This window comes from Primulina eburnea, chromosome 15 (genome assembly GCF_022965805.1).
Source record: "Primulina eburnea isolate SZY01 chromosome 15, ASM2296580v1, whole genome shotgun sequence".
In the NCBI taxonomy this organism is placed as follows: Eukaryota; Viridiplantae; Streptophyta; class Magnoliopsida; order Lamiales; family Gesneriaceae; genus Primulina; species Primulina eburnea.
Genome location: NC_133115.1, coordinates 5,448,812 through 5,462,025, shown reverse-complemented (window position 1 = coordinate 5,462,025; position 13,214 = coordinate 5,448,812). Strand labels below are relative to the sequence as shown.

The 13,214-nt window shown below is 38.1% G+C and overlaps 1 protein-coding gene across 1 annotated transcript; it reads left to right on the top strand.

Annotated features, from left to right (window-relative positions):
- The first annotated feature begins 11,002 nt into the window (after window positions 1-11,002).
- LOC140815412 (agamous-like MADS-box protein AGL15) lies at window positions 11,003-12,786 on the top strand. Its single transcript, XM_073174530.1, has 8 exons — window positions 11,003-11,160; window positions 11,654-11,729; window positions 11,833-11,888; window positions 11,974-12,073; window positions 12,162-12,203; window positions 12,316-12,357; window positions 12,460-12,620; window positions 12,705-12,786. The coding sequence occupies exons 1-8, from the start codon at window positions 11,003-11,005 to the stop codon at window positions 12,784-12,786; spliced, it is 717 nt and encodes a 238-aa protein (XP_073030631.1).
- The last annotated feature ends 428 nt before the right edge of the window (window positions 12,787-13,214 follow it).

Below are 13,214 nucleotides of genomic sequence, written 5' to 3'. Positions count from 1 at the left end.
CATTTTGCGTAGAGGATGTTTCAAAGCAAGTGACCCATACATAATAAACGCCTGATCAGACATACCACAGTACTGGGCTGACAGGGACGTATCCACTGTCGCATACATGAGATCCCCGTTCATAATTTAACGGGCTGGTTGGTCCCCGTTCATAATTTAACGCTTTCCAACCACGATCTAACCCGTTCATAATTTAACGGGGCGGAGAGGTCCTCGGCCACGTTCACCGACTTCCAAACCCATTCATAATTTGGTCACAAGTCAAATAGCATACCTCAAAAACTTAAACATATTTTCTCTGCACGTCATACATACTTACTTGGCGTTGAGGGATTCGTTGGACTTCGACTGGGGCCGTTGCTGCAACTTACTAACGTGAATTTCATACTTAACTTGCATTGCTTAGACATAGAAAACACATGCTTACTCTCAAGCTCAATCATACCTTAGGACCTTCTACGATTTGCCACGACACGCCCTTAATAATCCTTGCACTAACCCATAACATCAAACTTAAAATGAACTTACAAATATTTCCCAAAAACAAGGGTACACGGACCCCGTGCTTGGGTCCGGGAGAGGGTCCGTGTACATACTGCCTAGAGTGTGTCGGGAAACGGAAGGGGCACGGACCCCGTGCTCGGGTCTGGATGGGGGTCCGTGTAGGCTCTGGAAGAAGACATTGAAAGGAAAGCAAAGGCACAGACCCCGTGTCAGGGTCCGGGTAAGGGTCCGTGTAGATACTGGAAAAAGACACTAAGTGAAACCCAAAGGCACGGACCCCGTGCCCTCATCCGTGTAAGGGTCCGTGCTGTCTCGCAAAATTGACACTGAAGGAATAACAAAGGCACGGACCCCGTGTCAGGGTCCGTGTACGGGTTCGTGTACCCACTGTGATCGCGAACTTACGAAAATTCTGAACACCCAATGCTTATTCTTCTAGACTCGATTATACGGGCCAAGCACCGACCCCTCAAGACTCATCCTATCATACAATAACATAAACCCAAACTGTACAAACGTTTCGACACAACAATGTTCGCTCTACGACACCCACGACCCAAAATACGGCAATTGACATCCAACTGTTTCCTACGACTTCTCATTAGTTCGAGTACCTATCGACATGAAACGTAACCTCAAAACACTCTTAACATCATTACTAACATACCCGTACGCAGTAACAATCGCCCGTCGATTTCCAACGAAGCCTGCAACTTAAAACTTCAAGAAACGTATCAATAACAAAACTTTCTGAAAATTTCAGTTTGCGCAGTCGCACGGAAAATATCATAACTCACTCATTTTTCGTCCAAAAATTTCGAATCATATATCAAATCGAAGGTATCGAAGAGTTCTACGTTTTTGCCGTTTAACATTTTCTCAAAATATGAACAGAAAAATCGCAGTATTTGAAAAGACAGCAAAAACGAGTTTTAGATCTAAAATTTTACCCTCGAAATTGATCCGATCTATAATCCGCTCAAACTACTAACATGATACATAACTTTTACGCATAAAAATCAACGCAACGCATAATATGACTTGATCGACACAGCAAGAACAGAATATACGTGCCTTTTGATATTTAAAAATACCGTGACGACGATACCGAAGCGGAGAAGGATGCGAGGTTGATCCGGGACGAACGTGGCACTAATTTCTTGCAATGAAATAAAGAAAAGTTGCGGGAGAATTCGAAGGGGAGGGGCGGCTGCTACCATCTTGAAGAACCCTAGTTTTCTTTTTAAAATGGTGATAGGAAATTGTGTGGTGTGTGTTGTGTTATACGTGAGTGTGTGTGTGTAGGTGTGTGTGCGTGAGTCAACAAGTTAGGGAGGTAATTAGTGGGTTATTTTAGGGAAATAAATTGCTTAAATATAACTTAACCACTAATTAAAAGTAAATCAAACACTTACTCAATAATTCTTTGGAATTAAAATACACACTAATTTGAATCAAACTCTCTAATCAAAATAACACACACAAAAAAACTAATTTTAAAAATTCTAAACTCTTAAAATTACTAAATAAATGGTTTAGGCTTAACAATGCTAAAACTCAATAAATCATTTAAAATGCACATCCTCGACTTAAAATAAAATACCACATTTAAATTGCCAAAAACATCGTCACCGGTCTTTTCCTCGATCCCGCCTCGAATAATCGCCTGAACATAAAGCTCAAGAAAAACGTTTAAACATGAATCAACTAAACATATTATAATTTGAAATAATGCAAATTCATAAATCATGAATTAAAACCCAATTTAATGAAATAAACATGCATTAAAACCATTTAGAAAAACGCATAAGGAATTTAATAACTTGCACGCACGTGGCTCATGTGGATCTCAAATTTCGGGACGTCACAGTCGAGGTCGTGGACGTGGTAGACCTCGTGTCCGTGTTGTTGATGATGCTTTTGTTGAGCAAGCTGCTGATCATCTAGAGCAGCTTAGGATGGATGAGTTAGTTGCGCGTTTCCATTCTATGCATCCTCCTCGATTCAGTGGTTCCGAGGGAGCTGAGAAAGCTAAGTTATGGATTTCTGAGATTGAGGAATTGTTTGATTTGATTGAGTATCCTCCAGAGTGTCGATTGAGATTAGTTGTGCATCAGTTGAAAGACCGTGCTAAAATGTGGTGGTCTACTACATTAATGACTTTAGATGCTCAGAGGATCATTCCATCATGGGATATATTCAAGCTGAAGTTTAAGGAAAGTTATTGTCCTCCATCATTCTACAGTTCTAAGGCTTCTGAGTTTCATAACCTGAAACAAGGCGATATGTCAGTTTCGGATTATGCGGATACTTTTTATGCTATGCTGAGATATGCTCCTCATGTGGCCGCGAGTCAGGTTGCTGTCGTCGAAAGTTTCATTGAAGGGTTGAACGATCATCTGCACCCTTTTGTTTCTACCGGTAAGCCACTGAATTATCTTGAAGCGGTGGAAATAGCAAAAAGGGCTGAAGCTAGTCTTAAGAGGAGTGGCAATCGAGTTCCTACCCAACATCATCAGTCGGGGAGGCAACAATTCAGTTCATCTGGTTCTGCATCTCTTTTTCCACGTGGAAAACAATTTAAGAAGCCTGGTTCTAGTTCTTCGAGTTCAGGGAGTTCGGGGAACCGTGGGGGATATCGCTATAGTGGACCTTACTGTGATCACTGTGGAGGCAAGCATTCCAGTAATCAGTGTGTTGGAGTTCAAGGGGTTTGTAATGTTTGTGGTCGGCCGGGCCATTTTGCTAGAGTTTGTCCTAGTAAGACGGGGAAATCAGCCCAGGCAGGTAGTGAAGTTCAAAGTAATAGAATTCCAGCAGCGTCCCAGTCTTCCCATCAGCCTAGTCGCCTTTCACATCAGAGCAGAGGGCAAGGTGGTCAACAGAATCAGTCATCTGTTCATGTATTTGCCTTGACTGAGGATGAGGCTCAGGCAGCTCCAGGTACTGTCATTACTGGTAACTGTAATCTATGTGGTTTTATAGCGCGAGTGTTATTTGATACTGGAGCATCTCATTCCTTTGTTTCTCATGCATTCGTTGTTTCGCATGATCTTTGCACCACTAGTATGAATTCCAATCTATCTGTTGCTACTCCGATGGGCAAAATGATTATCACTGATAATGTGGTGTTCAATGCGGTTTTGTTTCACGATGAAAATGTTCTGTATCTGAATCTCATAGTCCTACCTATGCATGACTTTGATTGTATCGTCGGTATGGATGTTTTGACTGCAAATCGTGCCACTGTTGACTGTTATCGAGGAATAGTTCATTTCAGACCTAGCTTTGCTCCTAAATGGAATTTATATGGTCGTGGTTCTCAAGCCAAGATTCCTCTAGTTTCTGCCATTGAGATGAATCAATTGTTAGATTCTGGTCATAAAGGTTTTCTGGTTTATGCGGTGGATCTATCACAAGATGAGCGACGGATTTCTGATATTCCTGTAGTCTGTGAGTTTCCTGATGTGTTTCCAGAAGAGATTCCTGGTTTTCCACCAGAACGAGAAGTTGAGTTCAGTATCGAATTAATGCCAGGAACTGAACCCATATCTCGAGCACCGTATCGTTTAGCTCCTGTTGAGCTAAAAGAGCTGAAAGATCAATTACAGGATTTGTTGAGTAAAGGTTATATTCGTCCGAGTTCTTCACCGTGGGGTGCACCGATTCTATTTGTCAAGAAGAAAGATGGTACGATGCGGATGTGTATTGATTATCGGCAACTGAATAAGTCTACTGTCAAGAATAAATATCCACTCCCTAGGATTGGTGACTTATTTGATCAGTTGCAAGGTACTTCGGTGTATTCTAAGATTGATCTTCGTTCTGGGTATCATCAAGTGCGAGTCAGACAAGAAGATGTCCCGAAAACAGCTTTTCGCACGAGATACAGACACTTTGAATTTTTGGTTATGCCTTTTGGTTTGACCAATGCTCCTGCTGTGTTTATGGACTTGATGAATCGAGTATTTCGTAAATATCTCGATCGTTTTGTGATTGTATTCATCGATGATATTCTTGTTTATTCCAAGTTCGAGGAAGAGCATGCCAAACATTTGAGGATAATTCTTCGAATTCTTCAAAAGAAGCAGTTGTACGCCAAGCTATCCAAGTGTGAGTTTTGGCTAGATAGAGTTGTGTTTCTGGGCCATGTCATATCTCAACATGGTATTTCTGTCGATCCAAGTAAAGTAGAAGCAGTGCTGAACTGGGCACGACCGACCAATGTGCCAGAGATTCGTAGTTTCATGGGTCTAGCTGGTTATTACCGGAGATTTATCGAAAATTTCTCAAAGATTGCTAGACCTATCACTCAACTGACTCAGAAAAATCAGAGATTCATTTGGTCTGATGAATGTGAGTCAAGTTTTGTCGAGTTGAAGAAGAGATTGACTTCTGCACCAGTTCTTACCATTCCAAGTGGTTCTGGAGGATTTGTGGTTTGCACTGATGCATCTAATCGAGGTCTAGGTTGTGTTCTGATGCAGCATGGCAGAGTTGTGGCCTATGGTTCTCGTCAGTTGAAACCGCATGAATCTAAGTATCCTGTTCATGACTTGGAATTGGCTGCTATCGTTTTTGGTCTCAAGATTTGGAGACATTATTTGTTTGGGGAGCAATTTGTAATATATTCTGATCACAAGAGTTTGAAGTATTTGTTCTCTCAGTCATATCTGAATATGAGACAGAGACGTTGGATGGATCTTTTGAAAGATTATGATTGTGAGATCCAGTATCATCCAGGAAAAGTGAATGTCATTTCCGATGCTTTAAGTCGTAAGGTTGTTGACGTTAATTTATCCTCGATTCATGTTTCTAAGTTACGAGAGGATAATTGCACCTCTGGGTTGGATTTTCAAATCCAAGGTAATGCGGTTTGTGTATCTCAGATTTCTGTTGAGCCAGAGTTGATTCAGATTGTAAAGTCGGCTCAGAAAAGTGATGATCGAGTTCTGAAATCTTATGAGTTAGTATCTCGAGGACACCAATCTGGTTTCACAATTCACTCAGATGATTCTCTTCGGTTGAATGGTAGATTGGTTGTCCCAGATATTCCTGAATTGCGTACAGCCATCCTTAAAGAAGCTCATTGTACCCGATATAGTATCCACCCAGGAGGCAGAAAAATGTATCATATTCTACGGCCTCAGTTTTGGTAGAAGAATATGAAAAAAGATGTGGCTGAGTTTGTGTCTCGTTGTATGATCTGTCAGCAAGTCAAAGCGGAACGAATGAGACCGGGAGGATTACTGCATAGCCTTGAGGTTCCTCAGTGGAACTGGGAGCACGTGGCTATGGATTTTGTCACGCATTTGCCACGTACTTCTCGTCATTTCGATGCCATTTGGGTGATTGTCGATAGGTTATCTAAATCGGCACATTTTATTCCGTATGAGAGGAAGTATTCGTACAAGAAGATGGCTCGTCTGTATATTGAAAATGTTGTGAGACTTCATGGAGTTACAGTTGCAATAGTCTCAGATCGTGACCCTAGATTTACATCAAAGTTTTGGACTAGTTTCCAAAAAGAAATGGGTACACGTCTTGCGATGAGTACTGCGTACCATCCTCAGACAGATGGTCAGACAGAGCGTACAATCCAGACACTCGAGGATCTGCTTCGAGCAGCGGTCATGGATTTTAAAGACAGTTGGCAGGAAGCTTTACCACTAGTAGAATTTTCATATAACAACAGTTTCCAGGTGACTATTGGTATGGCTCCTTTTGAAGCTTTGTACGGCAGACGGTGCCGATCACCTCTTTGTTGGGATGAATTTGGTGAGAAGCAGTTGACTGGACCTGAGATTGTTCAGGAAATGCACGATAAAGTCCAGTTGATTCGTCAAAGAATGAAAGCTGCCCAAGATCGTCAAGCTAGTTATGCTAACAAACTTCGTCGACCTCTAGAGTTTCAAGTTGGAGATTTTGTGTTTCTGAGAATCTCTCCGTTTAGAGGTGTTGTTCGCTTTGGTATGAGAGATAAGTTGTCACCTCGTTTCGTTGGTCCCTACGAGATTGTTGAGCGTATTGGGACTTGCGCTTATCGTTTGGATTTGCCTCAGGCTTTATCTGGCATCCACGATGTTTTCCATGTTTCTATGTTGCGTAAGTATGAGCCCGATCCGTCTCATGTGATTCAGCCTGATGAGGTTGAACTTGATCCGTCTCTATCGTATACTGAGTATCCTGTTTGTATCTTGGATCGTAAAGATAAAGTTTTACGCCATAAAGTTATACCACTTGTACGTGTTCAGTGGTCGAGGCATGGTGTAGAAGAATCAACGTGGGAAACAGAAGAGAAGATGAGAGCATCTTATCCATATCTGTTTGATTCTTAGTATTCTATTGTTGGTTTTCTATTGTGTGTAAGATGTATGTGTATAAGCAGAAATTTCGAGGACGAAATTTGTTTTAAGGGGTGGAGAAGTGTAAGGCCCTGTAATTTATTATCCGGTAATTTTTGGCATAATTAGAATAATTATTGAGTTGTAAATTAAAATAATTATTTATGCCAAATAAATTCAAGAAGTGTGTTAAAAATATGTATTTGAGAATATCGGAAAATTTAACGATATAAAATACATATAGAGTTTAAATATCACACGAGAGCAAAATAAATACAGACCGGGATAAATGGGCTTGAGTTACTATTTTAGTAACCAAATACAATATATATATATATATATATATATATATATATATATATATATATATATATATATATATATATACATATACATACACACACAAATTACTTTCAAAAGAAGGAAAAAGAAGAGAGAGAAGAAGAAAACCCATTTCCCTCAACCCCATTCTCGCAACTCATGTAGCAGCTGTGGGAAAGTTGCGATATCTCCTCCGTCCGGCGTCCAAATCTCGATCGGTCTGAAGGGGTGTCTTCCTAACATCCTAGGCTTCGATTCAAGTCAGAAATCGCGAAGTTTGAGGAAGGATTCAGGTAGATCTAAGCTGCTGTTCGGGTGCCCTGTTTCTGCGAGAATCCTTCCGATTTTGGGTGAGAATATTTGGGTTGCTGCGACTTTTGTATTTTGAATTTGTAGAAATGACTTATAAAGAAGTTGTAGCTCTGTTTGTTAGCTTTCTATAGCCACTGGAATCATCGAATTTGGATAAGAAACGGATTTGATATGATTTTTCTACCAAAATGTGTCAAATCGAATTCTGAAATGGTGCTGTGCAGGACACCTACTGTAATTCGAGTTTTTGTCAATTATGCGCTCGGATTCTGGACTTGTGATTCCAAAGAACGTTGTAGAGCTATGTGTTATCTTCGTAATGATATAAAATTAGTTAAATTCCATTAAGAATTGAGCAAGTTATGCCCGTTTTTCTGGAACTGCTCAGTGTGTGAGATTCTGTCCGCGAATTCGTAAGTAATAGAGTGTTATTGGAAATTCTGAGAATAAATTTCTGAGATTCTGAAGATGGTTTTAACTGGAGAAACTTAGATATTTGAGTTATCTTTCATTTCCAATTGGAGGATATTGATTTGAGTTAATATTGAGCGAGATACGAATTTTATGCTCTTTTGTGCCAAAATTGGACATTGGTATGGAATGTAGTCCATGATCGGTTTATTCTTGCTTTGTTTAGGCCAAGGGTATTGAAGTGAAGTTGTTATTGGATTGTCAAGTTGGTATAGGTATGTTACAGCTCGGTAACATACGACGGTAAAACATAAATTATGTTTAATTGTCATTCTGTGTTACATGGATCGTGTTTATGACTTGTTCACTGTTGTATATTGTTAAATGCCTTCATTGTGATCTATGTTTATTTATTATGACATATTATTGACATTTAGCATCGGGCATACAGTTATGACATTCATGTTGAGCCTATCGTTCTTGTTAGCCCATTGTTGATATCTGTTGTTATCTGGCACTGTTGTTTATCTCGGGATCATTGTGTGGCTGATAGGCCTATACACATGATACTGTAGATGTGATTGAACAATTCCATGGTTAGTGCAGCCTTTTGAGGTGAGCGCTGGGATTGTGTCATCTAGTTCGTTCTGTTGTGCCATCCTGTTATAGCGTATCAGCTGTATGGAGGACGAGTCAGGGGTGTTATTTAGCACAGCTTGGCATACCTCGCATACTTGGCAGGGCAGTTTAGCTGCATGACGATGTAGCTCCCCTGTGTTGTTGCTCGAGCATTATTCCAGTTGTTATTGTACCGTTTGTTGGCTCCTGTTATCCCGGTTATTCGTTGAGCCTTTCATGCATTTCATATCACATTTTATTATATGATTATGCATGATTTATGTTTATTGTTGTTATTGTTGAACTGTTTCATACCAGAATCCTAACCTCAGTTGTTTACTGGGGGGCTGCTGTGGTTGTTATTGGACACCATGGTAGATCTTCCGAGTCGTTTTGCAGCATCAGGCCGAGGTTCCGGCAGTGGAGCTCGGGATTGAGGTTGGATTGCTTGGTTCTGTTCAGTGGAGTCTCCCAGTTAGTTTACATGTATGTCTTGAGTTTGTTTTAGGCTTGTATTGTACGTTATTTGTCGGGGAGATGCCCCGTGTATCTGTATTGATATTTGGTTGTTCTGGTTATGTTCTGAGGCGACTCTGTGATATTCTTGATCTGGTGAGTATTTGGTAAGTTTTAAATTCTGTTTAGTCCTGGCCAGTGCGGCTATAGGTTGTTGACTTGGGTTGTTGTTTTAATGACTCTAGTTGGAGTATATTTTGATATAAACTGCTGTTTGAGTTTTCGGGATGTCCTATTTACGGGAGGTCATGCCGAAATTTTTCTAGGCCCTGAGGTCCGTTTTAAAGTATTTTAAACCTTTTTCCGCTGCAGTGTTACATCAAACCATTATTGTTTGATCATTAATGTCGTTAGAGTAAATGGGCCTCACATATTTTGTGAGAAAGACATCTTATTCGGGTCATCCATGAAAAAATAATATTTTTTTATGCTAAAAGTAAAAATGAATATTAGTAAGACTGACCCGTGTCAAACAGTAAATATTGCACGTATATATTAAATTTTAATATAATTCAATTAAATATGATATTTTATTATTTATTTTTGAGTTGGTAAAACAATTATTTTAATTTATCATCGTTAGTAAAGGACAAAATAAGAAACATATATTTGGTGATACTGAATGTCACATATTTATACTATATATATGGTAAGCCCCAACACCCTATTCATATGACCATATTATACGTAAAATTATTGTAAAATTTCACAATTATAATATTGCTAAATATTTTATAATATAAATTAAACTAATTACAAAAATATTAAAATCCAAAGAATTTTTTGTTTAAAAATAATAATACTACATACACTTCTTTAATTAGTTTTGATAAATATATTTAAGTAGTACAAATTTCTCTCATGGTATTCAAATGATGCAAAATAATTTATATTAATATTAAAAATGAGAGAGTAATTAGAAGAGTTATTTCGAAAAAAGAATTAAATTTTGTATTTTTATTAACACAAAAATTCTTCTAGTACGAAAAAATATGAAGCCACATAGTTGATTACAAAAAAAATAAATTAGTAATTAATTTTATGAATAAAATATTGAGTATGTTTCTTGTGAAACATTCTCACGGATCTATTTTTGTGACATAGCTTAGAAATATTTATGAAATTGGATTATATTAAAATGTTCATAATAATTTACTTGGATTTATAATTAATTAGAAGTAATTAATTTTATGAATAAAATGTAATATTTTTGCACGAATCGAGTTGAATTAGATATCAGTATCACAAAATTAACTCGTGAGACGGTCTCACAAGAGTTTTTTTAAAAAACATTAGCTTAGAAATATTTATGTATTTTCAGTCACTAAATGTCTAAAATTTACATTAAATAAAATTTATTATGAGAACAGAAATATAATAAAATTAAAATTTTAGTAAAGGTTTTTTTTTTATTATAGGGGTGGGGAGGGGACTCGACCCGAATAGCGTCAAATTAATAATATTTTTCAAGAGTCCAATAATTGTATCGAGGGACACTTTTTTCATACAATAAAATAAAAACTGAAAATATAAATATAGAATACGGTAGTAAATTATCAAATTATTTGAAAGTTTAAGCCTCCCTCTATCCAAATACTTCTATAATTACAAGGTCTCTAAAAAAGATGTACCAAATATATAGAGGCAGATTGTTTGAAATAAGATCTTTAAAAGATGTACCAAATCTAGGCAGATTGTTTGAAATAATATCTTTTAAAATCTTATAATAATACACTATATTTTAATTTTTTTTTAAATATATTAAAAAAATCTTGAATTTGGAATTCCACAAAAAATAAAAGCCCGATAAATACGTCTCCTGTTCTAGTAGCCTACATTGCATGCATCTTTTTCTTTTTTTCCTATTTATAAGAAGCAGGCCACAGATTACAAATAATCGCTGTTTTGGGATTCTGAGAAGTGAACTTTTGTGAGATTTTTTAGAGCAAACCAAAAAAAAAAGGGTTCGAGGGAAGATGGATCATACAAAGAATACCGAGGGAAAAAAAGCGTTCATCCAGAGGCGTGCTTGTTTGATCAGGAAAGCTAGCGAGTTGTCTGTTCTATGCGATTCAGAAGTCGCCCTTTTCGGCTACTCCAAAGACGGGGAGTTGTTCGAGTATGCTAGTTCCAAGTACGCATGCATCTCTCCCTCTACGCTGATGCTGCTATATCTTCTTTCTGAATTATTTTTTTTCCTGTTGTTTCTTGGTGTTATTTGTTGGTTCAGGATATTTTTTCTTTACTTTTTTTTTTTTGGTGATTGATCGGAGAAAATCTCCCGTACTTTTTCTGAGAATTTGTTTATGTTGTTTCTTGGGGATTTATTCCTGTGGTTAATTTGTTGTCTCAGGAGATTTTTTCTTGAATTTTTTAGTTGATTGATCGGACAAAATCTCCCGTTGCATGGACACTCGTAGTAATATATATATATTTATTTCCGGTTTAGGATTCTAACTTTTAGGAACTGGAACCGAGCCGAATCTTATGTTATCGGTTTTGGTTTTTGATAGGGGTATGTAGTTAAGAAAATACAAGGACAATATTTTAGGAAGAACGAATAAAAACCCATCAAGCGATCGATATGAGTATCGTGCAACACTATAATCTGATTCTCTTGACTGCAGCATGGCGAAGATAATGACAAGAGTCGAAAAATGCCGGCGAATTAAACAAGGTATTCCGGTGGACAACGACCCAGAGGTACATATGATGCTCGAATTTTGACATATTTTTGGACTCTTAATTAATCCATCCCCATGTTCAGTATATGTATCGGATTTAATATGGTTGGTTCCTTTAACAGAGGGACGAGGATCTCCTGACAGAAGAGATGGAAAAGCTAAAACAAGACAACGACCAGTATGATTTCTTACAACAATGACATTCTCGTATTTTTCGAAAACCCGTGTTTTTTTTTTTATCTTCCCGGCCTGTTAATCTGCAGGCATGTGTCGGGGATGAATCTCGAGGGCATGGGTCGCAAAGATTTGCGCGAACTCGAACAACAACTAGACGAAGGGCTATTGTGCATTAAGGATAGGAAGGTTTGGCCTATAAATTCGACTATGGAGTTGAAACAAAATGTAATAATCTTGAACTGTTGACACTAAAAGACAATTGCTATTGTTTCAGGAGGCGATATTGGTCCGGCAACTTGAAAAATCAAGGGAACAAGTACGCCGATTAATCTCCTTTTTTTTTTGGTGCATCAGCTGATTTCTCATATGGGTCCTGGAGAGAAAAAATAGTTAAAAAAAATTGTCCCCTTTTTTTGATTTTTTTGCAGGAGCAACGATTGATGCAGGAGAATGAGACCTTACGCATAAAGGCATGAGTATAGTGTAGCCAGGCTCTCTTATTTTCGTTACGAAATTCGGGTATTGATGTAAATATATCTAAGTACTCTGCACTGGCTTAACATGATTCATAGGTTGAACAACTTGAAAGGCATTGTGCCTCTACAATTTATCACCAACCACTGATGATGGCGCTGAGCGACTTTGTTCCGGTGCAAGGTGTTTATGGTGTCCAAATGGATTGCAATATTAGCACCGGAGATGCAAACGCAGTAGACGTCTCCCTCAAACTGGGGTATGAAATTTTCTCCGAATTTTCGGCCTTTTTACGTTCCTGGTTTCCTACGTTCTGAGTACATGTTTCTTGCTTTTCGTGCAGGCCTTCAACTTCTAAGGTTTGTGGGAAAAGGAAAACTCCACACGAGGAAAGAAGCAATGACGATACTTTTCTTACTTTATAAGAACAGGATGCAGTTTTTGTTGTTTAGATTCTTTTATTCGACGGTCTCGTGGATCATTCTAACTCTTGGTTTATCTACTTTATATTTCTCACTGCTTATATGGTTTCTAGGAATGTACAAAACACCAGTTGATGAGTTTTACGAGCTTGCTTGCAATCGCCCCTTTTAAGCTCTCTAATGAATTTCTATTACGATTTCGTCGCATTAAATTTTTCGAATATTGATTCCCTCCCTCCAGGCTCCCCTGTTAGGAACTAGTTTCTGTTGTTAATATTTTTAACGAACTTGATTAAATTCGCACAAGAACACAACTTAGTGATATTTGAGTATGATAAACAGATTTACGTGGAAAACCCGATATGGGTAAAAAACCACGGGCAGAAGAGACAATTCGCTATGTTGAAAGATGAGGTACAAGAGAAGATCTA